The 27,811-nt window shown below is 39.1% G+C and overlaps 9 protein-coding genes, 1 long non-coding RNA gene, 1 other non-coding gene and 1 pseudogene across 11 annotated transcripts; 6 read left to right on the forward strand and 6 right to left on the reverse strand.

The window, feature by feature from the left end:
* The first annotated feature begins 1 nt into the window (after position 1).
* Positions 2 to 2,024, forward strand: LOC17892381 (ankyrin repeat and SAM domain-containing protein 6). The gene is made up of 6 exons (XM_006298517.2): positions 2 to 357; positions 813 to 874; positions 974 to 1,227; positions 1,401 to 1,475; positions 1,564 to 1,626; positions 1,764 to 2,024. The coding sequence occupies exons 1-6, from the start codon at positions 245 to 247 to the stop codon at positions 1,806 to 1,808; spliced, it is 612 nt and encodes a 203-aa protein (XP_006298579.1). The 5' UTR covers positions 2 to 244; the 3' UTR covers positions 1,809 to 2,024.
* Positions 2,010 to 5,264, reverse strand: LOC17893489 (GPI transamidase component PIG-S). Its single transcript, XM_006297175.2, has 13 exons — positions 5,090 to 5,264; positions 4,300 to 4,996; positions 4,051 to 4,135; positions 3,878 to 3,967; positions 3,727 to 3,800; positions 3,505 to 3,589; positions 3,320 to 3,403; positions 3,017 to 3,147; positions 2,809 to 2,890; positions 2,664 to 2,711; positions 2,508 to 2,580; positions 2,311 to 2,414; positions 2,010 to 2,232 (listed from the first exon to the last, which is right to left on the reverse strand). Exons 1-13 carry the CDS (start codon positions 5,232 to 5,234, stop codon positions 2,116 to 2,118), a joined length of 1,815 nt encoding a protein of 604 aa, XP_006297237.2. The 5' UTR covers positions 5,235 to 5,264; the 3' UTR covers positions 2,010 to 2,115.
* An 81-nt stretch (positions 5,265 to 5,345) lies between these two features.
* On the forward strand, positions 5,346 to 5,417 carry TRNAK-UUU. Its single transcript has one exon. It is a non-coding gene; the product is annotated as a tRNA-Lys (tRNA).
* Positions 5,418 to 6,694: 1,277 nt separating this feature from the next.
* LOC17893393 (RPM1-interacting protein 4) lies at positions 6,695 to 8,376 on the forward strand. Its single transcript, XM_023786631.1, has 4 exons — positions 6,695 to 6,769; positions 7,156 to 7,614; positions 7,796 to 7,984; positions 8,091 to 8,376. The coding sequence occupies exons 1-4, from the start codon at positions 6,764 to 6,766 to the stop codon at positions 8,130 to 8,132; spliced, it is 696 nt and encodes a 231-aa protein (XP_023642399.1). The 5' UTR covers positions 6,695 to 6,763; the 3' UTR covers positions 8,133 to 8,376.
* An 875-nt stretch (positions 8,377 to 9,251) lies between these two features.
* LOC17892593 (E3 ubiquitin-protein ligase RNF4) lies at positions 9,252 to 11,162 on the forward strand. The gene is made up of 6 exons (XM_006298582.2): positions 9,252 to 9,461; positions 9,900 to 10,114; positions 10,206 to 10,263; positions 10,414 to 10,481; positions 10,558 to 10,801; positions 10,927 to 11,162. Exons 2-5 carry the CDS (start codon positions 9,905 to 9,907, stop codon positions 10,771 to 10,773), a joined length of 552 nt encoding a protein of 183 aa, XP_006298644.1. The 5' UTR covers positions 9,252 to 9,461; positions 9,900 to 9,904; the 3' UTR covers positions 10,774 to 10,801; positions 10,927 to 11,162.
* A 309-nt stretch (positions 11,163 to 11,471) lies between these two features.
* On the reverse strand, positions 11,472 to 14,203 carry LOC17893694. Its single transcript, XM_006297313.2, has 2 exons — positions 13,543 to 14,203; positions 11,472 to 13,035 (listed from the first exon to the last, which is right to left on the reverse strand). Exons 1-2 carry the CDS (start codon positions 13,803 to 13,805, stop codon positions 11,658 to 11,660), a joined length of 1,641 nt encoding a protein of 546 aa, XP_006297375.1. The 5' UTR covers positions 13,806 to 14,203; the 3' UTR covers positions 11,472 to 11,657.
* A 373-nt stretch (positions 14,204 to 14,576) lies between these two features.
* On the reverse strand, positions 14,577 to 16,697 carry LOC17891803. The gene is made up of 2 exons (XR_002834772.1): positions 15,594 to 16,697; positions 14,577 to 14,897 (listed from the first exon to the last, which is right to left on the reverse strand). It is a non-coding gene; the product is annotated as an uncharacterized LOC17891803 (long non-coding RNA).
* Positions 16,698 to 16,780: 83 nt separating this feature from the next.
* LOC17893558 (FHA domain-containing protein FHA2) lies at positions 16,781 to 18,407 on the forward strand. The gene is made up of 3 exons (XM_023786680.1): positions 16,781 to 17,447; positions 17,629 to 17,786; positions 18,046 to 18,407. Exons 1-3 carry the CDS (start codon positions 16,868 to 16,870, stop codon positions 18,253 to 18,255), a joined length of 948 nt encoding a protein of 315 aa, XP_023642448.1. The 5' UTR covers positions 16,781 to 16,867; the 3' UTR covers positions 18,256 to 18,407.
* Positions 18,408 to 18,527: 120 nt separating this feature from the next.
* On the forward strand, positions 18,528 to 19,056 carry LOC111831652 (wound-induced basic protein). Its single transcript, XM_023786682.1, has 2 exons — positions 18,528 to 18,753; positions 18,873 to 19,056. The coding sequence occupies exons 1-2, from the start codon at positions 18,683 to 18,685 to the stop codon at positions 18,940 to 18,942; spliced, it is 141 nt and encodes a 46-aa protein (XP_023642450.1). The 5' UTR covers positions 18,528 to 18,682; the 3' UTR covers positions 18,943 to 19,056.
* Positions 19,057 to 19,438: 382 nt separating this feature from the next.
* LOC17893863 (putative G3BP-like protein) lies at positions 19,439 to 21,490 on the reverse strand. The gene is given in 11 exon segments (XM_023785476.1): positions 19,439 to 19,528; positions 19,620 to 19,679; positions 19,774 to 19,904; positions 20,033 to 20,103; positions 20,168 to 20,255; positions 20,346 to 20,454; positions 20,515 to 20,574; positions 20,674 to 20,801; positions 20,888 to 21,149; positions 21,234 to 21,368; positions 21,434 to 21,490. Coding segments are annotated over 11 exon segments (1,179 nt in total). The 3' UTR covers positions 19,439 to 19,450.
* Positions 21,491 to 22,219: 729 nt separating this feature from the next.
* Positions 22,220 to 25,153, reverse strand: LOC111831650 (annotated as a pseudogene).
* Positions 25,154 to 25,590: 437 nt separating this feature from the next.
* Positions 25,591 to 27,726, reverse strand: LOC111831651 (ninja-family protein AFP3). The gene is made up of 3 exons (XM_023786681.1): positions 27,136 to 27,726; positions 26,483 to 26,863; positions 25,591 to 26,191 (listed from the first exon to the last, which is right to left on the reverse strand). Exons 1-3 carry the CDS (start codon positions 27,170 to 27,172, stop codon positions 25,755 to 25,757), a joined length of 855 nt encoding a protein of 284 aa, XP_023642449.1. The 5' UTR covers positions 27,173 to 27,726; the 3' UTR covers positions 25,591 to 25,754.
* Positions 27,727 to 27,811: the final 85 nt, after the last annotated feature.

A 27,811-nucleotide genomic window follows, 5' to 3' on the forward strand; every position in this document is an offset into this window, starting at 1 on the left:
CTTCTCAAACCGTAGAGATCGTCGTGAAGCCACCAAAGGCGTCGTGTGCAAAATCCACAGTTTTTTAATACATTAATGGATTGTTTCTGTTCAAGAGCTCCTCAATTTTCTCTGTGATTTCCTGGGTAGATTCTAGGGTTTCTATTTGCATCTCTAACCTCGGAGCTGCTTATAAGTCTACATCGTTTGTGGGTTTTCCTGATTTAGGGTTAGGACAAATTTTCATCCAAGGAAGATAACAAAGATGTATGCTGATAGATTGGAGGCTGAGTCTCGAACCAAAAAGGTGATTAAGGATCGTATCAATGGTGGCTCTGGCGACATCTCTACTCGCGTGCGACCAGTGACTGGGAAAAGGTTCTTATTTACCTCCCTTCTTTTTATAAATTGTGTCGAGATTTAGCTTGCTTTCCTCGAGGACTCTTCAGTGTGCTTTTGCTGGTACTTTGTGTATGGTTTTATCCTCTTGTGTAGAGATATAGCTACATTATAATCTTCCTTTCAGCTACCCAAGCTTGATTCCTGCTTTAGCTCTATGAATTACGGTATGGATTCCGCTCATTTGGTTAGGTTTGTAGGACTTTCTCATTCTACGATTTTTCATTTTTAATTGGTAATTTAGAATAACGTCACTGATTTTTCAAATAGCTCAGGCTTGGCATAGTTAATTCTTGAGATGTTATCCTACTGTGAAATGAACTTTGTTTGTTTTTGCGTTGGAGGATGGTTTATATTTGATCTCGTTCTGTAGTTTTCATTGTTAATCATTACATATCAGTTTATCACATGTTTCTCCTTCCTCATCCTTTCAGGCAAAGGCAGGACGACAAATGGGAGCATGATCTTTTCAGTGATGACAAGCCTCAACTTTCAAGTATGTTTTTTTCTCTAGTCTCTTCTTTTCTGTTGAAATTTAAGTATGACCAAAGTATTTCTTTTTGGTTGTTGATTATCTGTCTGATGGCTTATTAAGATCGCAGAGTTGATCCTAGAGATCTTCGTTTGAAGCTCCAAAAGAGACAGCGTGGGTCTCAAAGTGGGCGAGAAGCTGGTTCAGGCGTGCGGGATTTACGGGAAATGCTCTCTGGGACAATGAATCTGCAACCAAAAAACACTGACCCGCCAAAATCTAAAGCGGAGGCTGCTAGACCAAGCATGAAGAGCGTAGCAACTGAAACAGAGACTAGAAAAACTCCCAATCAAGCTACCAGGAAGAAATCACAGCAGGCAATATGATTCACTTTTCTTCAACTATATTTTTCCATTACTACTTTATTCCTTGGGAAAATTCATTCTTCTGCCCTGTGCGAACATATAGTTAGACACATAGCTTATGATGCCTCTTCCCTTGTATACATGACATCCACTATTGTTTCTTAGCTTGTCTTCTTTTGCTTCAGGCTGATTCATCGGTTGATAGCTTTCTGGAATCATTGGGTCTCGAGAAATATTCAACAGCTTTTCAAGTGGAAGAAGTATGTAATCTTTTCTGTTAGGTTGATATTTTTGTTATGTTTTTGATGACACATATATAGCGTTCTTATCTTTTTCGGTCTTTCACAGGTTGATATGGATGCTCTCATGCATATGACAGATGATGACCTCAAGGCTATGCTCATACCGATGGTAAGCTTCATGTTCAGCTGCCACACAACACATACTATCATTCACCGTTATATCTCAGTTTTGTTTGATCTGGAACACGAAAAAAATTCTGAGGAACCTTTTATGCTCTCTTTTCACAAGCTGTGTTTTCTTCGCAGGGTCCGAGGAAGAAGATACTTCTTGCTTTGGGATCTAAACGCTAAGAGCTTAGTGACTTCTACATGACGGTTTGAAGCTTAGCTGAATGGTCTCCTGGAGTTAAGGAGAAGTGATTCCGGATTTGGCTCTCTTTTTCTTAATTGTATTTTGTCCATTTTAAGAGCTTAGAATTTCGGGTTAGACATCTGTAATCTTAAACATGGTGAAACATACACTATTTGATTGCACCACTTTTGATGTGAGAGAAGCCTTAAGATAAACACAGTGACACAATGCAATATGTTATCACAATTTTGTAGTCAAGCACCCAAAAGTTAAAAGTTACAGAGATCTGTAGTATGCTAAAGAATCCTAGGCCGTCTTCTTTCTGGTTAGCCATGTCAAGTACTTTGCCTTCTCTTGTCTATATCTCTTCCATTCTCGTAGTGCTGCAAGGACAACGTGTGCTACCACAGGCAGGAAAAATGGCTGTCCAAGAAAGCATAATCACATGAGAGACTCGGAGAAACAAGAAGATGCTAACAGTAATGAGACAAAGTATCTCACCGAGTACACTGCAAAGCAATGTTCATAAGAGAAGTAGCTGACGGACATGATGGATGGATGGAAGAACGCATTCTCGGCTAGGGACCTAGCTTCTCTTGAAGAACCTTTATGGCACACAAAACCGCAATTTATTGTTAGATTCACAAACACCAAGTTAGAACAAAGAGTATTTTGAGAATAGGTCAAGCGTAACATACTGGCTGAAGAACTGTATCCTCCCAAAGAAGCATTAGACTGAGCCAACTTTGCTGCTTTTAGAGAATATTTTACCTGGTTTGGAGGAACATAATGAAATGAACATAACAGAAACAGGTTCCTAGAAAAATAGAAAGGGGTTCTGTTGAGATACATACTTGTTCTCCAATTTCATCCTTGATAATCATCCTGGGGAGTGACCGAACCTGCAAGTGCCAATTGATTAAGAAAATAAAAAATTGAAATGGAAACACCACGATGCAGCAGAGCGTGCTATAACTAGGCATGTAGAGATTAACACACCAATTTAGAGAGAGAACTGAGGGTTGTGGAACAAGAATGGAGATTGAAGCATGTGTGCTTCCGTGACAAGACATCCAATTCCCTGCAAATGGTACACCAGTAAACACAACACCTATCAATGTCCATTTCGCATTAGCATCCAGTGCTTTACTTTGAAACCTTGTCGATCCATAAGCTCACATAAATTTTAGGTTTTATTATTTCTTACCACTCTGTAAAGCCTCTTTCACTAGGTAAAATCTTGTAAGTGCCCAATACACTGGTATAAATGGCTTCGGACTTAAAGCCAAATAGTTGTCGAAATTGTCCCAAGAAAATTTCAACTATTTGCTCAATATCCTGTTACAGAAAGTGCAGAAATCAATTATGATACTTCAGTGATCTTCCAAGGCTCCGCAAATATTCAATGAAAAGTGAAAAGTTACTACGAAAACTGACAAGTGAGAATGAAAATAGCAACCAACATATAATTGGTATAAAGCATAATATGACTATTAAAAGTGAACCGGACCTGAGGCGATATCGTGTTCCTAATTGGGCTTTCAGAGTCCTTATCACAATTTCCCGGGTTCCACACAATCACACCGCCCCACATCTATAGAACAAAATGACAAGACAAGATGCCATTGTTTTCACAAAGAAGGTATACCAACAGATTAGGAGAAGGAAACAAAATTTCGATGTGTGGGAACTTACAGGAGATATGAAGCCATTTGTTTTAGATATCTCCCCATTTGGCAACTGCAAAAGAAGAGGACACTCTGATCCGGATGGAATATATCTGACAATAGGAGGAAAGATAATAGAGTTGAAATATTTATGTGCAAACATTTCTGCTAACTTATCAATTAAAAGTGTAGTATAGTCACAGTATCAAGCAGCATAATAAGCAAGGATGGGCAGAGTAGAATAATATACACCACAAATTGCAGTATTTTGGACCGTCCACTGGCTCCAGCAGAAGTATCCAAGTGCCATTCGTTCGAATTCACCTGGCATGAAACCATTTAAGATGATCTTATCAACAATCAGTTAACTAGTCATGGAGATTGTGAGAAAGGGTACGTACAAAAAAAGGAAGATCACTGGTCCTAAAGATGTAGCTCTGAAGTTGTTCATCCCAAGATGAAAATGAAGACTTCGGTGTATGATACAAAACCTATAGACAGAAAAATACATAAAACAATAGCTCGGGAGAATAACAAAGATGCCAAAGATTTGGGTCTGGGGGTTAAGCGCTACCTGACTTTCGACACTTATATTAGCTATAGGTGCCAAGGCCTTAGTCACCGGAGCCAACAAAGCATCGTCTATCCTCTGAAAGTCCCTGTCAACGTACAAAGTAAAGCAAAAACAACACAAAAGAAACAGTAAACACTAAACGCTAAGGCTTAAACAAATGGTATAGTGGCAATGCAAATTTTCGAAATATGCTTCAGGTGTATACAAATCCAAAAAAATGGTGAGATGGGATAACACTGTAATCATTACCAATCGTAGACCCAATCACGTGGATTAGAATTTAACAGACTGAAGGAAAGAACAATCCTCCCATCTGATCCTACAGGCATAAATTCCCCATGAATTGAGTCTTCGTCTCTTCCACCATTCATAAACATTTTAACGAAAATCTCAGAAACTCTGGACACCATGTCATCATTTCTCTCTTCTAATCCACTTCCCACAATCCACGCATGCCTTCGCTTGCCCACCACAGCTTTGACCTCATCTTCACCATTGGCATTTTCTTTGTTCACCACGACCACACTGTACATTTTCCTACTGTTCGCAGAGCAACCACTGAACACATCATTCAGTGATTCATCCACAGTATCGTCCAATCCAACACCAAAATCATTACTTTTGATCATTCCGCATCTATAAGAGCAGGAGGAAGGATTGTGCCCAAGTGTTTCTGAACACTGCTCAGCTGGGTTTTGAATGGTGACAGAGAGGGAAAAACTGCAAGAACCACATTGTGGACTAAGATGGGTCAACTGATTAATACCATCTTGTATCTGAGATCGTAAGTTATCCGCATCCGTCGATCGGAAACCGACGAATACGGCGTGGAAATTGCAGGGGAATCGCAATGGCGTCGACTCAATTTGATCGGAGAGCGAGTCTATATCGTGAAACGGTAACGGAGAACGATATATTTCCACTGACTTCCAAAGAAATGGCACACCTGAAACCTCCGAAATTGGAAAGAGGTAAAGCAAAGGAAGCAAGATCTAATAGTCGGAGCTCAAGGGAAGAAGAAGAAGACCAAAACTAATACCTAAAAGGAATGAAAAAAGCACAGAGGTGGTGATGAAGAGACGCTTCAAGCCAGGTTTTGAGGAACGCATAGTCTTCGGATCAAACTCCGGCATGATTCCCGAAGTGTCTGTCGTCGGATTCAGACTACCAGAGGTTCCTTCCATCGGCTCCCCAGAGTTGGAAGATGCCACAGCACTTGCTCTACTCTTGCGTCGGTTTTGTTAGTTCGTGCAATATTTAGGTCTTATAAAATAAGTAGAAGCAATTGCTCAATAGCCGTCTTAGCTCAGTGGTAGAGCGCGTGGCTTTTAACCACGTGGCCGTGGGTTCGATCCCCACAGACGGCGTTCAAAATTCTTTTTTGCTCCTTTGATGGTTCATTAAACTTTAAACAGCAATAAACACGGCAGAGAGTGTTTTGACAGCGAGATCATATGGTACGAAGTGTATGCTTAATCTTTAGAGGCCAATGTTTGTGACATTAACTTGAAGATAACCATGAGTCCATGACCACTCAAAAAGTGTAGTATCGTACAATATTGGGTAGTAAAGAAAGTACTACTTGTGTGGACTGAATCTTGGAAAAGTCTAATTAGCATTCTTGTTATAACTCTATTCATAAGTTCACTCTATTTATGGTAAATTCTAGATACTAGCAAAGGAGGCGGAGTGGGTATAATGATTTGTATGGTACTAAACGATCAATGATTTTGCATATACCACCAAGTTTAAGTACTAGTAATGACTCTGGAGTGTGTAACTATGTGTGTGTGAGTTGTAACAAGACATCATCATCCCAACCCAACATGGTATACAAGGGGGGCAACTATATTTTTATTCCCTTATGTATATAATACCAAATAATTATTTCAAAATCTGAAACAAGTGGTTTTAATGTGATGGACCAATTGCTAAAGTCAAAAACTCAAAAACATTATTCAAGAGTTGGTGGTTTACAAGTTGGATTTAACCTGTGGGCATAATATATAGACAGTCATTGAAGTCGTCTTCCCCAAAAAGTCAGTTTGTCTCTCTCATACATCTACCATTCAATTTATATAAGATGTCATGTGGTAATTAATTAGATAGATGCTAATATAACGAAATAAAATACAGTTGCAGTTGTAACTTGTAAGCATGTTGGCATTCACCAGCAAAACTTTATATATTTTTTACGATTAGAAAATATAGTTTATTTTACAACGCCTTGGGCAACAATTTGTCATAAATACATCAGGAATTTTTTTAATTTTTTTAAAAACATTCTAAAAATTAATAAGTAAATCAATGGATGTTTTTAGTGAAAATAACAAAACGAAAGGTCGTTGTTTTACGTATCGCATAAGAAAGAGTTGAAATTTTATGTTATTGTATAAGCAAACCGTAGGAGGCGTCTCTGCCTCTCTGGCTCTGGCACAAGTGGAAGCGCGTGCGTGGCTTTGAGACGCGGGGAAGCCACGTCACGGCGTAAGGAAGGTTTTGAAGGAGTCAATGTAGACGACTATGAGAGAAGAAACAGAGACATTCAAAACTTTACAGAGTAACACGAATCTTCAACGTCCTTTTTATATATTTATACATCACTTTTTTTTAATGTCTATATATCTCTCTATCTTCTCCCTTTGTTCAGAGCTCGGACCTAGCCATTGTTGACGCCTTTCTTCATTTCTCGTTTTAGATCGATCAAGAAATTATGGCGGTAAGTTGGAAAACCCTCTTTTTTGTTTATACTCTTTCGAATCCTTTTATATCAAAAAAAGATGTTTATATCGAAACCTTCAGAGACGTTTGTCTGAATTTTAGCTTATCAATTATAATTTGTCTGTTCTTTTCACCAGTTTACATAATTTGCTTAATCACATCAGAAACAGAGATCTGGTGGGGTTTTTTTTGGTTTCAAATAAGTTGACTTTTCATATATACTCTTCTCCTGAATTCAATCTATGTGATGGAAAACTTTAGCTTTAGCTCCCTTATACATGTCGATTTCTTGCAATTCAAGTTTGATACTTGAAGTCATATTAGAGCAAACTCCTTTAGACCATTTTCTCTAAAACGTTTTCATTGTTGAATGCTTGATTGCAGAACCGTCCACACGTTCCAAAGTTTGGGGACTGGAACAACCAAGACCAACCATTCACGGTCGTCTTCGACAACGCAAGGACGAACAAACGACAAGACTTGTACGAATCTCTAGAGAAACCAGAGACCAAACCTCAAGAACCAGCTCCTCCTCCTTCTCAGCCTGCTCGTAGAAATCAAAGACCAGAACCACCAAAACCGGTTAAGGAAGAAACACCAAGAGCACCTCCACCAACCGATAAAAACAACAGAGTCAGAGCTCCCCCAGCCGATCAACTCTACGGAGGGGGAGGGCTCTACGGAAGCGGAGGAGGGGGCGGAAGCGGGCACAAGGCCGGAATTGGAGGCGGAGGTGGACTATATGGAGGTTACGGAGGAGGATCAGTCGGAAACCAGCGTCAGCCACCAGCTCCTCGTCCACCGCAGCCTAAACAAAATCTTAGAGGTGGCAACAACGGAAGGGTATGCAAACCATGAAATTACCTCGCTCGTTTTTTTTTGTTTTTTTTTTTGTGTGTAGTGGTAGTAATAGTAGACGTATGCATGCATCGGTTTTGAAGAGGTCACATTTGAAGATACATGTGATATCAAAGAATTAAATTGCTTCTTTACCATTATTTGATATTGTGAACATTGATGATAGGGAGCGACAACGATTCCGCCGTTCCCAGGATCAGTGGGTGCAGGGGAGAACATGAGTTACACTCACATTTTCGACCAAGTCAAAGAAGAGAGAAAAGAAGCTGGCAGATCCTACGGTGGAACAGCCGGCAACACTCCTTCTCGCCCCATCAACGATCAACATCAATCTCCGGCGCCATCCTCCTCCAAGGTATATTATCTCAAGTACATTTTTCTATATATTTTTTTATACCGATCGATCCATTTGTTATAATTTGTGTGTGTTTGTTTTAACGTGAAATGGTATATGTGTATAGGTCTGCTGCTTTCCATGGAGCCGAAAGGGAACTAAATATTGAAGGCAATGTACATATTTATGAGTTGAACTTACCTCATTTTCTTGGATATATCTTTTTTTTTTTTTCTTATGTAACAACGAAGGGATTGAAGTTTTTGGAGACAACAAACAACGTTGGAGCTTCCACTACTCTTTTTATTGAAAGAAACAAAAACAAAACAAAAAACTTTAAATTTGTTTCTCAAGTATGGATGGTTGTGTTGTGTAATTGAATATTTGTTATGAAAAAAATTGAAATTGGTTTATTAGACAAAACATTTGCGTATGAAATAAATGTGGTTTATATCTGTTAGCAGTAGCCCTGGGCACGAAGCGAATATTCGGAAAATTTATGATATTTGTGATTTGCTTCGCTTCGACCGAATAGTTGATTTTGCTATTTGCTTCGATTCGTAAATTTTCGAGTATTCGGAATTTCGAATATTCGAATATTTTTCGTAATATTTGCGAATTACTTGCTTCGCTTCACTTCGACCCATCTAATTTTTTTAAAACTAAAAACATATATTACATAAATATAAAGTGCAAAATATGAGATATTAGAGGTTATTGTTTGACATGTTTTCAAAATAAAAAGAAAATGTAACCACCGTGCATAGAATTCTCACATTTTATTTTTAATATTAATTTCTAATAAAGTTTTATTTGATTAAGAACAACATTTTGCAAAAAAAACCAACGGGCCAAAATATAATAATTTGAATAATAGGCCTATAAGATATATATATTATATAATGATTTATATTTATACATATATATAAATATACGAAGCGAATCGGATATTCGGCCCTAAGAAAATCAATATTTGTTATTTGCTTCGGATTTTACGAATACTACATTTTCATATTTGCTTCGGTTTAATATCTTATAGATATTTGAATTTTTCGAATCGAATCGAAACGAATATCGAAGCGAAGCGAATCTAACGAATATTTTGCCCAGGTCTAGTTAGCAGAGCCCACGGGCCTTGGTCATATGAAGAGTTTCAGTTTTCTGTCGTCGTCTGAATTAAAAGTCTTGGCAGCAACAAGTACCGACGAATAAAAAGACTAAAAAAATAGAAGAGTCTTTTAAGACAACGACGACTGTACGGTTGAGGCATGTAAATTAGTATGGAAAGGACAAGTAAGGACTAATCATGGGATTCAGATACTAGTGGACTCAACCAACACCAAAGAAGTGTAACGGAGTCAAAATCTCATATCCAAAAGCAGTGAGTGATCCAGCTACTGTTAAAAACCCCTTTGTATAACAATCCTTTGAACCCTTTCGTTTTTCTCATTCCACTCTCCAATTCTGCTTCATCCTCGACAGCTTCCTCATTTCAAAGGTACAAACTTTGAATTTCTCTGCCCTAACTGTACAATCTCTGATGGTTCACCTATCTCCGGATCTGTCGATTGAGTTCTCTGTATGTTTTTTCTTTCTGTTTGGTTATTTCCTCGGTGGGGTTTCCACTTTCACTGTCACTGATAGATCTTCCACACCTATGGAAACTTTACCGCCTTACTGGATATTTTCAAGTTTGATTTTTTTTTTTAATTTCCGTTAGGCCAATTTTGAATAAAAATCTTGCCTTTTTGCTGGGGTTCTTCTAATTCATGGGTAATTCTTATGAAATGTGACTGAATTATTGAAGATTTTTTTTGCAGACAGTATGCTGAGAAATTGATCTTTGTCCTTTGTTTATTACGAAGAGAACTTAAACTTGAGAGTATCTTCTAGTTCAGTTGTGACTTTAACTTAAAAAGGTTTGCTTTACTCTCAGTTGAAATGACTTCTCGGGTGGTGAGGACAAATATGAGACTTCGAAGAAGGGATGGTGGGAATGGGACTCAAAGTGAACACCAGGGAGATCAACAAGGGACTGAACAAGCTCCAACTGTGATGCCGCAGATTGTGTCTTGGCCTCCTATGATCGATATAGATGCCATTGAAGATGATGATGATGTTGTTGAATCAACTGCATCTGCTTTTGCTCAGGTCTGCTCTCTTCTCTTCCTTTATTTTCCCCTTTCTTAAGTCATGGTGTTTTTGTAGAAGTTTAATGGATACTGTTTCATTATTATTCCAGGCTAAAAACAAATCAAGAGGTGCGCGCAGAGGACTCGTAGTAGTTGATGTAGACTCAGGTGAACTAACACCTTTTACTTTTTCTTCTTGCATAGCTACCAGAATTTGAATGGTTCATTTATGTTGCAATATCGTGTCTTATATAGTTGGAAGAATACAGTAAGTGTATTTCTTTGTTCACCTTGGTTAGTGTGATGGTATGAGTACAGGTGGGACTACTAGATCCACAAGGCGTCGCTCTGATCAAAGTGCTGACTCGGTTGAGCTTAACAAGCCGGTAAGAGATGTGGTGGTACTTTTTATAGTTTTTGCTGTTTGGAGTTTGGCTTACTAAGTTTCATTATCTTGTTCAGAGAAAGTCCAAGGCCGTGGCTCCTGTAGAGGAACCAAAATTTAACTGTCCAATCTGTTTGTGTCCATTTACGGAGGAGGTGTCAACGAAGTGTGGTCATATTTTCTGCAAAGAGTGCATAAAGAATGCGATATCTGTCCAAGCTAAATGCCCGACATGTCGTAAAAAAGTCAGTGCTAAGGACCTTATCCGGGTATTCCTTCCAACCACCAGATGAGTGATACAGAAACATCACTAATAGCCAAGTAAGCCTACTTAAAGAGATTTGGGTTTTTTTTTGTTTTCCGCGTGTTTAGTTCTAAAAATTGCTCGTTAACTTAGAAACAAGATTCTTCGCCGTTCAGATCTAATTATTTTTCCTCTTTTGCAGGGTTAATGGTCTATGGATTTTATCCCCCAACAATGAAGAAATGTTCATCAGTTGTAGTTTGTTATGTCTATATCGTTCTGTTTTGTGAGAGAGATATTTAGGAATCATGGAAGACCTATTTTTCTAATGAATATCATTCTTCGGTGATCTTCATTATTTGAGTAGGAACTTATTGCTTAGTGATTGTTAAGTTATTTTAGTGAAGATAATGTTGAATATTAAGAAAGCATTCTACATCTTGAGCCTCTGGTAGTAACTTACGTTCAGTAAAAGGCAGTGAAGGGCATCTGCGCATTGCTCTGTTGGTTCAGAATTTCCTCTAATTTCAATGATAAGTTTGCTCTTATGATATAATTCCATGAAAAGTGATTTGACTACTTGGTTCACAGCACACACGTAAGTCATAGCCATGTTTGTTGATCATTAGCTTCACTGTTCATGATTATTTCCGCAAATTCTCATTAAAGTGTTCCTCTATGGCCTTGAATAAACAACAAGCCCTTGTCAAGTGGTCTGATAGAAAGTATTTGGAACTCAAAATCACAGATTGCTCTTTGGGCTTAACCCGAACCATTCAAGACTATATGTTTCCTATTTGTTGTGTTCTCTTCAATATGTCTGCACAAGAGTTGAAATAAAATTTGTTATACAAGAACGAAAGACATTTAAATCTAAATAAAGATGTCTCTCTTTCTATGAAGGTGTGGCTCTTTCTCTGGTCTGTATTGGTCTCAGAATGCCCATCTTGGGGAAGAACTAACAGCTCTAGGTCTAGGTACCGGTTTGAAAATATGTTGCTCTGAACTATTATTCCTCTTCTTCATGATGGATGATACCGTTGGGCTGTAATAGTCATTGCTCCTCTGTGACATTGCTCCTTGTGATTGCATCTTCTTTCCATGGACGAAGCTTCTCTGTTTCTCCAGCATTGCTCTTCTACCATCCGAACTCTTTTGAGGAGTTCCCCATCTGCTGGAGCTAACACAACTTTGGCTCCTTCCAACTCTCTCATGATGAAACTCACTCTTCCTTGGAGGAGTAGGGTAGTTTCGGCTTTCTGCTGTTTCTGCAGAATACATCGTCTCTTCCTCGCTGCTGTATCCATGATTGTTATATACATAGTGAGCTGCTGCTGGCGGTGAACATGAGATGACCTCACTGAGAGCACCGTTAACTGAACCTGTCGAAGCAATTTGCGCATCTGATCCTTCAGAGGCAGTGTCAGCCTCTTCCACCATGTTGTTACCCTGAAGAGAGTTGAGCTCAGGAAGAAAGGTTATAGCTTTAGGTATCCGTGGAGGAAAGTTGATATCCAAAAGGTGTACTTGACCTGTCTCATTTCTTAAAGGACCAGAAGTCAACTTTGGGGATTCATATATCTCAGGGGTTGGGATACCCTGCCCATGAGTAGAAGTTCTGCCGCCTTGAGGATTGGCTTTTGAGGTTTCTTCTTCTTTTTCTTCATCAGCAGCGATGGAAGAGCTGGGATGAATTTGATCTCTATTGTTAGATGAAGATGGGGTTCCAACATCAGCAGAGTCGTTTGGCTTGAAAACACTGCGCATGGTGAAGGAAGTACAAGAACGCTCGCTCTTCTGACCAGAAGACATTAACCGAATGAGAGGCAACTTGGGTTTTGTCGTATGTTCATCCAAACTACCTTCCCAATGCTGATTAAGCCAGTCACAGATAACTGGTATGGGTATACCAAACTGCATCATTAGTGTCTTGTTGTTATCTTTTCTCAATGACGAAGAGGAAGATGACGAGTTTGAGGCTGGTGATGTCGAAAGCTTCCTTGGATCACAGATCATGAATGCGAGATTCCCTTGAACATCAAATCCAGCAGATCCAGGACTCCAGATCATTTCATCAGTTGAGAGTTTGATGAGATTATCAGTGGCTACCACTAACTTCCCCTCGCCAATCTTTAGTTCATTCTGAGCAGCATAGCCTAAGAGGTACACCACACTTCCTAGATCCAGGTTTGGTTTGGAACATGTTTTCAGGTAATGTGGCTGTTGGGTTTGGCTCTGAGAATTTGAATCTCCATCAACAAGGTCTAAGCCAACAATGGTGAGATCAATAACCGAGCTTGTAATGAAAAACCTGCACAAATGGTACCAAACAGAGATGACACTCATTTTCTCATAGCTAAAGAAAAGAGAACATCATTGACCAAACAATCCACGATTCAAATTGATCAAGAGCTTGTTCTTATTATGTCTCATGGAAATGCTGAGGAAATAAAAAGAAGGGAATCCGAGCAGATTGGTAAATATATCTCCTAAGATAAGGGTGGGATTCCAGGTGAAATATCAATCTTCTGGTTTAAAGTTTACAAATTTAAAACTTACCAAACTCAGCCACAGATCGAGAATCATTACCATATAACATTTTAGTACAGTATAAAGCTCTTTTCTTTTATGATCTTTTGGTCTGACGAAAAAGCTATTATTGAATTTTTATTTTTTTTGAAAATTTGAAGAGCCCAATTCTATTATATACGGCACTGAATCAAATTTTTTACCAGGATCGTGCAACCGACAATACAGGAAAACCACGATATCAAATGGAAGCACACTCAAACGCGTCAAGAGAGAGAGGTAGGAGGACCTGTGAGGGAAGAGAGCAGCGGCAACACCGTTCTGAAGGCGGACCTCCGCGGTTTCGGTGGCGGCGATGGAAGGGAGATTGAGGTGAGTGGTCAGAAGAAGATTCCTGTGAATGAGGAATCCAGTGCCGGAAGTAACCCCATTTGGCCCGGAGACAGAGATACGAGCCATCGCCGGAGCTTTGCCGGAGAAAATGGAAGCTTTCATCTTCTCACTTTTGCCTACTCCTTTGCAAAAGCACCATGAGTCAAATATCACTCCCATTCTCTCCCCTTGATTCTGCTCTCAGATGGGTTTTGTTTCAATTTCGCTTCTTTTGGGTAATCTGGGTATTGGAGAGTGTTGGATCTGAAAAGGATGGGAATTTAGGAGAGAAGTGTGAATTGGTGGTGAGTGAGTAATAATGGGATTATGGAGACACAACACATGTATGTGTTTGTGTCTGTTTGTGCTGTAAGAACATCAACTTTCTCCGGATTTGGTCTCAAAGAAGACCGAAGAAATGGAGAAAACTCGAGAAGAGGCAAGTGAGAGAGAGATTACGAGACAGGGGAATCGTGAATTGAGTAAAGAGATGTGCTCTTTTAAGCTGCTGGAGGACTTCTTCTTTTATTTTTATATTTTTACTTTTCATTTCTTTTTTAATTCAAAAACATATTGGGAAAAATGTTTCTTTTTTTGGTTCAAGTGTGCCATTTTGTAAGAAGAAGCAAACAGAGGAAAAGTCTTGAGTGACAGATAGGTCAGGGAGGATCTTGTTCCATGTGATGAACATGGATGGACCTTTGCTTATTATGATTAGTCATTCATTCACCTCAAGCTCTTGTGATATCAAATATATTTGGAAATTTATCCAAATTGGTAATATAGGATTATCAGTTAACCATTGTAACTGACACGCAAAGTGTAAACGAAATTTCCAATTCAGGAATCTTGTTCACAAAAACTTAAATTAGTAAATTGTTGTTAGATGGATTCAGATATTGTTGCAAGTCAAATAATCAAGACCAACTTTTTACTTCGAAACTAGTTGGATTCACAACTTAAAAAATATGTTTCCATTATGAAAATCATCTATAAACAGAATTGTAAATGATTCTCAAGCTTCAACTCAGAATCAAGAAGTAGATCCAAGAAGTGAAGAAGACAAAGATGCAAGAAGCTGAAGAGATCCACACGACATCGCAGAACAGAACGATATTGATGCGATGCGTTTGAGGAAAAGAAAAGCAATAATGGGCCTAGACTAAACAAAGCCAAACATGCAAAGGTCCAACAACACAGAAAGGCCCAACCAAATCTCTATAGCCCAGTCTTCGTCTTCTCAGTCACCAAAACTGCAATGGTCTTCCACACCTGTACAAACAGACGAAACAAGGATCAAGACAGAGCAAAAGCAAGACAATATGATATCACTATGTACGCAGCCAATCATACATATGTCTAAATAGGTTCAACTCATCATATTTTTTTTTTTAAATCCAATTGCAACACACGGTTTCTGAAAGTACATCTCTCAAGAAAATAGAAAAGACAGTATATAATGAAAATGGGAATTCTTCCAAGAACCTTCTAAGGCACACTGGTTAGGCGAGTGGTTAATGCTCAGAGAGTGAGGTAAACCATAGTGTGTCAATCCAATCTCATATCTACTCCATTAGCGCTTAAGAAGTTTTTTGCCTTAAGTAATAGCACCAAAAATTAGAAAACAACCAACAGTAAGAACGGACAAGGAGCAAAAGAACTAACCAAGAACTTAATTTAACCTAAACATGCTTTAAGTTCTCGTGAAAACAAATAATGGACAGAGTAAAGAAACTACATAGTACATGCTGCAAGAGGACTGCTTCTCTAGGACAGGTAGGAAACTGCATTAGATCATTCCAACCATTAAAAGACCATAGCACCCAAGGGACACTACAAAGTATATTGGTAGCTGGTGCAAGGACACTACAAAGTATATTGGTAGCTGGTGCAAGGAAATACACTAGTAGTGTGGGCTAACTGAGTATAGCAATAAGCAGAAATGAAAACAACAGACTCATTACTCACCAACCATGTATGGCTTGGGGGAATAATTGCAGCCTGCAAAAGAGCAATCCAAAAGCCAGAGACTGCTACCAGCAGGCTCAAAATCTTTACCACATGCTTCATTGTCCTCGAAACAAAACTTACTTAAGATTTGAATACCAGAAAATATGACTGATATAAAAAATTTCAGGTTTCCCTGCAATTGGTCACAGACTCCAATCACCCAGCTCAAGGTATAAAAACTTAAAATGAAAGTAAAAAGGTGCCCCTAAATGAGATCTTAAAAGTAAACGACTTCAATTAGTTCTTCAGATAACAGAATGGTCTTCACTAATTCCAAAATACAACACAGATCTTCCACACATCTAAAGCAATTTATGTCCAGAACAGAATCAAGCATGGTCCTGGTAGATTATAGATCCATATTATGCAACCCAAACCATCAAAATGAGAAAAGAAAAGAAAACTTTTCACAGTTTATTTGATCACATAATACAAGGGTCAAGAGCTCTAGAGCAAAATTTGCAGAGCTTGAATATTTATCATTTCTCACAGTTGCTAAGAATTAAAATATTCAGACCTCCGGAACTCAAAGCCATTGCACAAAATTTCAAAGCATAATAGGGTAATTCTCTAGCTGCCCCAAAACCGAGCCTCTGACCAACAAAATTTTTCCAATACATTTATTATGCCTATTAGAATCAAAACATGTGGCCAAAAATAAAATCGAATATAAATTTGATAGATGTTAACATTGATCAGCTGCCATCAGAATGAATTATAAGAAAATGATTTTGTCACAGTTCATTCAGATCAGAGTAAACTCCGATCATCCGAAACTCAAAACCCTTGCGCAAATTTTTCAATCATCACTTGGCAACTTAACGATCAAAGCCATAAGGAAACTTAAAATATACTGAATCTGTAAACGAAAATTTCCGTACCAAAAACTTACATAAAAACGAGCCTATGTTCTACATCAAATCAATCAAAAAGATGCTCCATTATTTGCGGGAAAGATCGAACCTTTAAACTCACAGATCTCGCCGCCACTCTCAAATTTTCTATCTTTCCAGCTATTTTAAACACGATCGCGTCATTAGGGCTTCGTTTCAGATGGGTATAGTTGTCATTGCAAGAAATCAGGTTTTATAATATTTCTATCCTACCTGAACTTTGGATAAGTTAAACCGGGTTTCCAAACAGATCTTGCCTCGTTTCGGAAATTATTACGATTGCAATCCCTATTTTGCCAATTCCCGTTCCTCTTTGATCAAATCGGAGAATTTCACGGCATGGCTACGGCTATTGGAGGCGGAAGCGATGTGGAGGTCGGATTTGCGAAGCTGCAAGGCGAGGATTTCGAGTACTTTATGCAGTCATACTCCATTATGCTCGGCCGGAATTCTAAGAAATCCACCGTCGACGTTGATCTCTCATCCCTCGGCGGCGGGATGAACATTTCGCGCAACCACGCTCGGATCTTCTATGACTTCACTAGACGACGCTTCTCTCTCGAGGTCCTTGGTAAAAATGGTTGCTTCGTTGAAGGTGTCCTCCATCTCCCTGGGAACCCTAACGTCAAGCTCGACTCACAGGACCTTTTGCAGATTGGTGACAAAGAGTTCTACTTTCTCCTTCCGGTTCGGAGCATTTTAGGCGGCCCGTTGGGACCTAGGCACCACGTCTCAGGGCAGACTAGTGTTGTTCCGTACCATAATTATCATTCGGGTTCGGGTAGAAAAGGCGTCCGGAGTAGAGAGTTGTACGAGTCTGACGATGATGAAGGTGAAGATGACGAAGATGATGAGGAGGATATCAGAGGCAGTGGAAAGAAAACAAGGAGAGATGGACATGAAGTATATGCTTCCGGAGGTAAAACCAGATTGCTCATTGTTGCTTAATTTCATTGTGCTGCCTCTAAATAGGTTCCAAATTATGATGCTTAATTGATATGATCATGCCTTTGAGACTTTTGAGTAAAAGTTGTAGTGATTACTGATTGAACCTTCTTAGACTTGGATTCCATGATACTGTATCTGCTTCATGTTTTCAGAGAAGAAGAGAGAGGGAAGAGCAAAGGTAGACCGTGAAGCTGATGATCAGCAAGTTCTGCAGCTGGAGGAAAAAGATGTTGTATCATCTGTTGCCACTGTGCTTTCTGACTTGTGTGGTCCGGGAGAGTGGATGCCTATGGAAAAACTTCATTCTATGGTTAGTTCTTCCTTGATCCTTTAGCTGCCTTCTTTTAGTATTAACTTATCCGTTGAAATCAGATTTGTATAGTGGCCTGGTGAGAATTAGTGTGACGCTAGCGCTAGGTTCTTAATCAATATTAGAATGGAATAGCGCACGTCTTGCTTGTGTTAAATCCCGAGAAAGTATTTGGTGATTAAGGCATGTTTCTATTAGTCAAACTATTTGTGATCCAAGAAAATGGCTAATGCATGGTAGTGGGGTTGATCTGTGACAGATATTAAAGGAGTATGGAAACGTATGGCATCACAGTCGAGTAAGAAGATACCTGACACAAGAAGACTGGGCTATCCCTGAAGCAAAGGGTAAACCATGGTATGGTTTGCTGATGCTACTGAGAAAATATCCGGAGCATTTCGTTATCAACACTAGATCTAAGGGAAGAGTCACCCTTGAATTTGTTTCTCTCGTTTCTCTACTCTCATGAGTTATGATAACTTCACCTTAGTGACTTGGATTAAGCTTTCCCTTCTTTCTTTGGTACGTTAAGTATGTAAAATGTTTAGACATTGATGAGTAACACGCTCTGACGTTTTTCTGAACTAAAAACGTCAACATCTTTGATGAAAACGTCTGAAATGAAAGGTTGTCAAAAAAATAGAAGAAAAAAAAAACGTTTTGCATTTCAGAAATCATTGTACAGTATATGGTGGACGGCCCATAAAAGAGATAAGGCCCAGACAGAGAATGGGCACTAACTGGCTCAAGTATGTTATCCAGACAATATAAAAGAGTTGAAATGTGTACTTAGGGTTTATCCTCGTTTCTGTTGCAGCCATTGAAGCAGCTAAATTCTGATATTGATTGAGAAAGCAAAAATCTGTGATCGGAGCATACGAGATAGTTGAGTCAAGATGATCTATGATGTGAACTCTGGTCTCTTCAGATCCTTTCTGAGCCAAAAGGGTAGCTCCTCCGACAAAAGGTAAATAATATATTCTCGTCTGAATCCGAAATATGGAAATGATAGATGTAGTTCCGAGATCTAGTGATGTATTATCATTCTTCTTGTTATTCTCATCATCTTTGTATGTCCTTAATCAGGAAAGGAGAGGACAAGCCAAGAGAACAGAAGCCCAAAGCCAGCGACAACAAACCTGTTATGAATGAATGAATAGATTAAGATCTCCTTTGTAATTTCGCTTTACCTCTTCTGATATTTCAGTTATAATGATCATTTTAATGAAAATTTAAGTTACTTTCCATTGGAAATGGCTTGTTTGTGGTATTTTTATTAGTGGCCAATTTCTTTTAAGTCAAATTCCAGAATCCTCATAAAAAGCTTAACTATCGATAATAATGTCTGACCACTAAATGTACAAAATACATATCGGATCCTTCCACTGTAACCACTTGATCTATACTACTCGCTAAAGTAAAGTAAGATCATCTATTGATCATCATAACCCTTTTCTCGAGTCTAATTGCAGAAATCCAAAACACCAAAAAATAAACAAAAATTGCGTCACAAAGAAACCATTCTTCTGTTCGTAAAATATCTCTGAACGCTGTTGCCACTACCACAAATAACCACAACTAAATTGTCTGTTGGTAAAAGAATCCTATCACTATAGCCATATATGTATGTAACTTCCAGCCTATCTGTATAACGAGTCTCAGGTTCAGTTTAGATTATGCACTCGCCCATCAATTTTCTTCCGGACTTGAAGCCTTCGCCCATCAATCAATACAGGAGACGCCTGGATAAGATGCAAGAGAATGAGAGATCAAATTAAATCCCACGAGAGTCAGACCAGAGGTATAAAATTGTTCCAGGTCCAAAGCACGTACCTGTATTGCCCTCTCGGCTGCATCTGCTTTCACAAACTTCACAAAACCATACCTATAGTTCTACCAGTTTCATACAAGTACACACAAAATCAGTGTTTCCATGAAGAAGAAGGGTTCAAAAAGTTGCTTGTTAGTAGGTTTCTTTAACACTTACCAAACCACGGTTATGAACTCGCTCTCCTCCTCTTCTAATTGGCCCAAACTCCACAAAAACATTCCTTAACCAGCCAGTGGTTGCATTTGGAGGAAGATTTCTAACGTGAACTGCAGAAGACTCATATAACTCTGACAAAATATACACAAACAAAAAAGGTTAAATAGAGTGATTCATCCATATCTGCAACTCAAAAAAGACCAAAAACAAATCAAAAGTATTCATTTTATGAATTCCTTTGGTTCAGAAAACTTTTTACCTAGAGACTCTTGATTCCCAGTACCATCCTTTGGTTCAGGTGATTCATCTGCAACTTCGTTACCTCCATTTCTTAGACACATCAACATATGGAGGCTGGTAATAATCGAACTGATTGTGTTGACAGTGTTGTTACCCACCATTTTTACCAGGAGCTTCTGTTCCTCTCGTTTCCACGCTTCTGCTTATGTTTCCTGGTCCAGAGGATGGAGCTTCCCAGTAACCTGATTGATTCTCAAGCAAACAAGACCGGATCCTTCAGCACAATTCTTTGATAGTCTACAGAGACTAACTAAATACTCCCACAAACTCACTCATGTAGTCAGGTCGCCTCCTCTCCACGTAAACGCTATGCAAACCTAACTTTATAGGAGACGCCTAAATAAGATTCATGCCAACATTATCAAACCAGATCAGACAGTTCTGCAATTCTGTCTTCAAGAAATGAAATTGAATCCCAAGAGTCAGACTAAATGCGTTTACCTTTATTGCCTTCTGGGCGGCCTTTTCTTCCTTAAACTCAACCAAGCCATAAGAAAAGCTCTACCAGTTTTTTACAACAAGAACACAAATTAGTGTCTTTGTTTACCCCAGGCAGAAGGGCTCCAAAGATGCTTGTTTGTAGATTAGTTAAACAATTACCCTTGTGTTTCTAACTTCAATTCCACCTCTTCTAATTTTTCCAAACTTCTTAAATGCATTCTCAACTAAGGCAATGGTTGCATCAGAAGGAAGATTCTTAATGCAAATTGCTGCACGCTCGGTTACCGCTGGTAAACAAACAAACAAACAAAAGGTTATAGAGCGTGTATAAATAAACAATATGGAGGGTGCTTGTGATTGAACAGTTACTCACCATCACTAGCAGAAGGAATGGTTGCATTAGCCTCGGATACGTCAACAAACTTGAACACGTCATTACAGACAAAGTAGCCTTTTTCTTGGGGAGCAAGAAAGAAGTTTTGTGTGAAGTTCCTTGCAGGTTTCTCGTGTAAAGTGAAATAGCCATCAGCAACGACGAAGACACCCCCACTATGAGAGTCTTGGGATACGACACTGGTTACCTCAACCGAATCAAAACCTCCAGAAGATAGCATATCAAGATCCTCAATTATATCCTGCTCCAAGATTAGGAAGCAGTTTCAGATTTCACCAAAAGTTACTTAAGAAACGACTCAGTCAAGAAAAAGTAAGTATCCAACCGGTAGGGTGGAGGCACGCATTACTCCATCACGTCCAGGCCGAGTAACCGTACTGACATCTTTATAAAACCGAGGGAGAATCTGCGGGGAGTTCTGCAAGAAGTGATAGTATTTCTCTACAAAACCATTCCCCACCTACGTGTTATATATGCAGAGAGTTACAATCACAGAGACAAACATTGAAATGAAACAGAGCATACAGTTGTTTGAATCGTATATACCTCTTTAGCAGAATGTTGTGCACGATCAGAAGCCATGGCTTGAGAGAGTTAAGGAATGCCCTGAATCTAAAGATCAAATTCCAAACGCAAAAATCCTTAAATCTAGCGAAGTTCATAAGCATATAACCAACACAAAATCCAATCTTGAACAAAAGAAATGGGCTACTTGTTAAGAAAATGAAGGAAGAAGTAAACCAACCAACGATAAAACCAAATCGTGGAAAGACAACTCACCTGAACTCGAGAGAGAGAGAGAGAGGTTTGTGATAGCGAAGAAGACGCGATTTATGAATACGAGTAGCTCCAAGCTCTTCGACACCCACTTCAATGGCGGTTTATTCGCAAGAAGGAAGAAACGCAGTAAGATTCGAAGAGCGAGCGAGCGAGAGAGAGAGAGAGAAAGGTGCTGAGAACTTCTTCTTTATTTTCTGTTTTCTCTGATTTGGCCTTTCTCAGTTTAACTCGCAGACGCAGAGTCCTATTTATACACTTTCGGAATATATACATATTTACATTTTTGCCATTGAGAAGCGCGTAGACTAGTTTGTTTTAACTTTTAAGGAATAGTTCGACGTGGTTGGTTAGATAATCTGATTATGTTTAACCGAATGTATTATGCGGTTCAAGGGCCAATGCAGTGCTCACATTAATGTAACTATATAGTTTTTATGTGACTTTTTTTTTGGAGGTTTTTCTAATAACATTCGAAATAACAAAATTTTATACTAGTAGTTAGCTTATAAATTTTACCCAGATATTCACGCTTCTCTTCTAGAATTCCCATTAAAACCTTCAAAAAATATCCCATACGTGTGCCATTGATGCCACATCAAGAACCAATATCTCAGCGTGCTCTTTTACTGTAACTTCATATAATTTATATCTACATTAAGGCTTTGACTCTCTTCTTCTTCTTTTTCCACAGGATCCGGATCTTGACCAGCTCCTCCTGTAAATGTTTCATTCACTTGCTCACTTTCTCTGTTCCTTCGTCCTCCAGACCTCCTGAAACTTCTTCTGCTCCTTGTCCATAATCCTTTGCCAGTTCCGGGTATCATAAACTTCTGTTCCTCTCGATTCCATCACTAACTTCTGCCATACGTCTGTTCCTCTCACTTCCTCCATCATCTTCTGCCAGTTCCAATAGGGGTTACATTGTGATCCTCTCACGTCCTGGCCTCTGTTTATGTTTCCTGGTCCATCGGGTGCTCTTTCACTGTAACCTGCAGATTCTAAACCATACAAAACTGGAGCCTTCAGCACAACTCTTTGACCGTTACGTAGGCTAACCAGTACCTCCCACATACTCACTTTTATAGTCGTCAGGTCGATTCTTCGTCTTCTCCACGTAAGTTTTGTGCCCATCAATACTTAGAGGAGACGCCTGAATAATATTCATGCCAGCATTAACAAAGTCAATCATACAGTTGTGCAACTGTGGCTTCAAGAGATAATTTAAATCTCACGAATCAGACCAAATGTATAAATCTTAAAATGGTCTAGATCCATGTCCAAAGCAGGTACCTTTATTGCCCTAATGGCAGCATCTGCTTCCTCAAAATCCACAAAACCATACGAATAGTTCTAACAAATTCATACAAGAGTAACCAAATTAGCATTTCCATGAAGAATATAGGTTCGAAAAGTGTAACCAAATTAACACTTACCGAAGTAGGGTTTTTAACTCGAGTTCCTCCCTTTTTAATTGGTCCAAACTGCTTAAATACATTCTCAACCAATGCAATGGTTGCATTTGGAGGAAGGTTTTTAACATGAATGCTTGCACTTTCAGTTACAGCTGGTAAATAAACACACAAAAAGGTTAAAGAGACTGAGATTTCCGACTATAGATGTATATTATGACATCTTATAAACTTTTTACCTTGAGACTCGTGAATGTTCCCATGATTTGGTTCAGAAGCTTCCTCTGTTTCTGGAACTTTCTCCTCTATGACTGAACCATTCGCATTAAAACAAAGGTCTTAGACACTTCCTCGCGAGGAAGATATGGAGGCTGCTTATAAATGAACTGTTTACGCACCATTACTAGCAGGAGGAGTGGTTGCATCAATAAAATTGAACACGTCCGTCAAAACAAAGTAGCCGTTTTCTTGGGGAGCAAGAAACAAAGATTGTGTGAACTTCTTTGTGAAGTGGCCATCAACAACGAGGAGGAAACCCTCTCTATGAGAGTGTTGGGACACGAAGCTGGTTACCACAGCCGAATCAAAACCACCAGAAGAGAGGATATTAAGATCCTTGGCATCTACATCCTGCTCCAAGATTAGGAATTTATAACTCAGAAGAAAGATTTCACCAAAGTTACAAAGTCGATCAGGGAAAGTATATATCTTTACCGATAGGGTGGAGATACGCATCGTTCCATCTAGTCCAGGCCGTGAAATCGTACTGTTATCTTTATAAAACTGATGGAGAAACTCCGGGTAGTTTCTCATGTAGTTATAGTAATACTCACAAAATTCAGACCCCACCTACATTTTTTTGAAAGACTCACAATCACAAAGGTGACAGACGAATCTGATGGAGCAGAGTATAGCAAACAGTTGTTGGATTACATACCTTTTCAGCAGATTGTCGTCCAGGAGATGCCATCGATACAGAGAATAGGCAATGCCCTGAATCTAAAGATCAAACTCCAAACGCCAAAATCCTTAAATCTTGCGAACGCAGCGGCGAACAAAAGAAAGAAACGACTTATTTGTTAAGAAGATCAAGAAACAAGTAAAGATTTTCTTCGCGTTTCATTAAATACAAACATTCAAAAGATAAACCGAAATCACCTGAAATCGTAGAGAGGCAGAGAGAGAAGAGAGACGTTTGTGGTAGCGAAGAAGACGCTTTTGAGTATGAGTAGCTCCGAGTTCTTCAACACCCACTTCAATGGCGCCGTTCATATGGGTTTATTCGCTAGAAGGAAGAAGTAAGATACGAAGAGCGCGAGAGGAAGGTGTTGACTGTTGAGGACTTTTTTTGATTTGGCTTTCTCGCTTCAGTCGCAGAGACCTATTTATGCAAGGGAATTTTGTAAGCTATGCCATTTCTTAAACTCAAAATTGTTAAAATGCCATTATGAAAAATATCTTTCAAAACGTGCCACAAAGAGGAAAGTTTGGACGATTTTACCCTCAGCATTATTGTGTGAGTTTTGGACACAAACATCTTTCAAACTGTGCCACAAACATCTTTCAAAGCTATATACGTATGATGGACAATAAATTAAGAAACAAAAATGGACATATTACAGACATCGGATCTGGTTCACCAGATCGAGTCCACCGGATCTAGTCCATCTACACACAAATGTGTGGTCCATCAGATATGGTCCATCGGATCTCGTCTGTCGAAACTGGTTTACCAAATCTGGTCCCCAGGAATTGGTCCATCGAAACAGGTCCATCAGATCTGGTCCATCGGATTTCGCCTGTCGGAACTGGTCTTTCTGGTTGGTCGAAACTGGTCCACCGAATTTGGTCTGCCATAACTGGTTATAGTTCACCAGAACTGAATGTGGTATGCCGTACGGAACTGGTTATAGTTCACCGGAATTGGCTATGGTCCGCTGGATCTGGTCTGTCAGAGTTCGTCCGTCGGATCTGGTCCGTCGGAGTTTGTCTGTCGGATCTGGTCCGTCGGAGTTCGTCCGTCGGATCTGGTCCGTCGGTACTGTTTGTTGTTGGAATAAGAAAAAAAAAGTTGAAGATGAAGAAGAAAAGAGAGATAATGAAAGAGAAGACAAATAATTATGTTTTGAAGATTTCATTGATGAGAAAGATAGCATAGTCTTTTTACATTGACTCTATGGCATGTTTTGAAAGAGGTTTTGAAAAATGGCACTCCAGAGAACTTTTGGCACTGTTCATGTCATTTTCAACAATTTTCTCTTTATGCAATCTCTCTATATATTTATATTTTTTGCAACTGAGTTTACTCCGCGTTTAATCGTTGGGCTTGGGCTGTTAACTGAATTTTTTATCCTTTTAGTAGGGAAACCCAACGGGCCTTTTAAGGTCACTACGCGACCAATTGATCAAAGTGGTAACTCCCAAAATTAGCAGATAATGTTTGTTGGCGAATTCGATATAAAATCGTATGCGCTAAGAAGGCATGAGCATTAATGCACCAAACGAAGTGTTAAATTAGTTTAAAAAATGTCGTTAAAAAAAAAGACAAAAACCAAAAAAGCCACTAATGATCTTCGATCAGCTAAACCTTCCATGAGAATAACGTATGTATCTACACATTAACACAAGACAAGGTAACAAAAGATGAAAATTGTAGTTCAAAAAGTTGATGGAACAACGGTTATATGTCTCAACGGATGTGACACATTAGTCCCACCGGCGTGAACAATGAACTCAGCCGGAGAGAAAGACGTTCCATGGCAGACACAGATTATACTGATCTCTGATTTTGAGTAACGGTATAGAAATCCATTCACGGTTTTGCCCTCCGGTCCGTTACCCGTGCTAGTCACACAAGGCATCTGAGCAAACGGAAGCGAGCTGCCGTTACCGTTACTGTTGGTATACGGTTTTGGCGGCTTCCCAGTGTTTTTGCTTACAGAGTTGGACAATTCTTGGGACTTCTCCACTACCACCGCATCCTTTGAACCGTCTGTGCTATGCACAGCTTCCTCTGTCCTGGTAAGAATGTTTCTAACCGGAGGTCTAACCTGTTTGGTTTGGCCTGATTGTGTCCCATAGTCGCCACTTCCACCTGAACATAACCATATTCCCGAATTATCATCATGCAAATACCATAATCTTCCTGACTGTTCTATTGATTCAAGTAATCATCAAGAGATGCTAGGATGGAATATTCAATCACATTCACAATTTCTTATAAATGAAGTTAATATAGATCATTGGATTGACAAAAAAAAAACGAATTTAATCAAAAACATTGCCAATAGAATTTTATTTTCCTAATAATCGTTATACTAATCTAACTTTTCATAAAGAATCGACTTGGTCCAAGTATTTATATACCAAACGTTAATTTATATACCTTGTTGAGGAGAAGAGCTGCTAGGATCGGATACGTCGGAGGAAGTGCAAATGGGTGACGACCCAAACGTAACGTCTTTACATATTTCCTTAAGTTGACCCGACCCGTAACCGTTACCCATTTTCCTAAAGCTTAAATCCAAATCCATGCCTCCGTTACATTCTCTTCTGCTCTTCTTGCACTCTCGTTCATCCCCGATTCTCTGCTGCTTCTTCCGCGTTTCCTTTCTACTCGTCACATTCGTCGTTCCGCCTTCAAGATTAAAGCCGGTATCCTTCATGCATCCGACGGCGTTATTAAATTGATCTATTGGTTTAGATTTCTCTGTTTTCTTGAAAGGACCTCCGAGAGAAAGACATAGCTCGAGCTCCACCTCCACATCTTCATTTTCTCCAAGATTTGTCGCCATTAATAATATATATATATATATATAAAAATCAAAATCCAAAAAGAGATAGTTTGTTTATGTTTTGAAGGGTTTTGAAGCTTCACCAACTCTTTGTAAGAGAAGGAATATTATAAAGAGGGAAGGGAAGGCTTTTGGAACATGACACATGTCCGGTAAGGATAGTGGACATGGGCGGTTTCAAAGTACACGTATGAATGAAACTATGATTCCGTTGATTAAGAGAAAGGTTAAGAAACTTTATTACCTCTAAAATCTCGGATTATCGATAAAACGCTTTCCATTTTACTTTGTTGGTCTCTATATTCCCATTGGTTGTTATGTGAAAATCAACGTCAAAAGTTTCAACGGCAAGTAACGAGGCCGACACGTGTAACACGTGCATGAAAACAGTGGACACGTGTACCCTTAGATCCTGCTGGCTTTGACGAGGACACGTTTTGGTTTTTAGTTTCTTCTGTCTCGTAATCTGACTCCGCGAATCTCGAACACGAACTCGACTTCGGACATAACAGGTGGTCAATATCTGTTAAAGATGGTCTCATGATATCTTCTAAAGACAATGGTGTTTAAACAGGCTAAAGATAGTCCAGCTCAGCAAACAACGCCGTTACGGTTAATTCTCATCTGATGTGACGGATGTATGTGCATCAACGTGGTTCATGTTGGCCGGATTTATGGGCACGTGATAGACAACAAGTGGCTTTAAAGAACGATGTTTTGTGGTTGGACGACACGTGTCTTCATTCGAATCGTGGAACAGCTTGCTCAAGTTGCTTTTGTATAGCTTAACATTCAAATGTTCCCAGCCTTCTCTTTGCATGAGTTGCACCTGTAAAGAGAAAAACAAAAAAAGAAGAAGACGATTCTATTAATATAGCAAGTTTATTAAATAATTAAATATTGTCTTCTCTGAGTTTGCT

The sequence above is a fragment of the Capsella rubella genome, unplaced genomic scaffold (genome assembly GCF_000375325.1).
Source record: "Capsella rubella cultivar Monte Gargano unplaced genomic scaffold, Caprub1_0 scaffold_3, whole genome shotgun sequence".
NCBI lineage: Eukaryota > Viridiplantae > Streptophyta > Magnoliopsida > Brassicales > Brassicaceae > Capsella > Capsella rubella.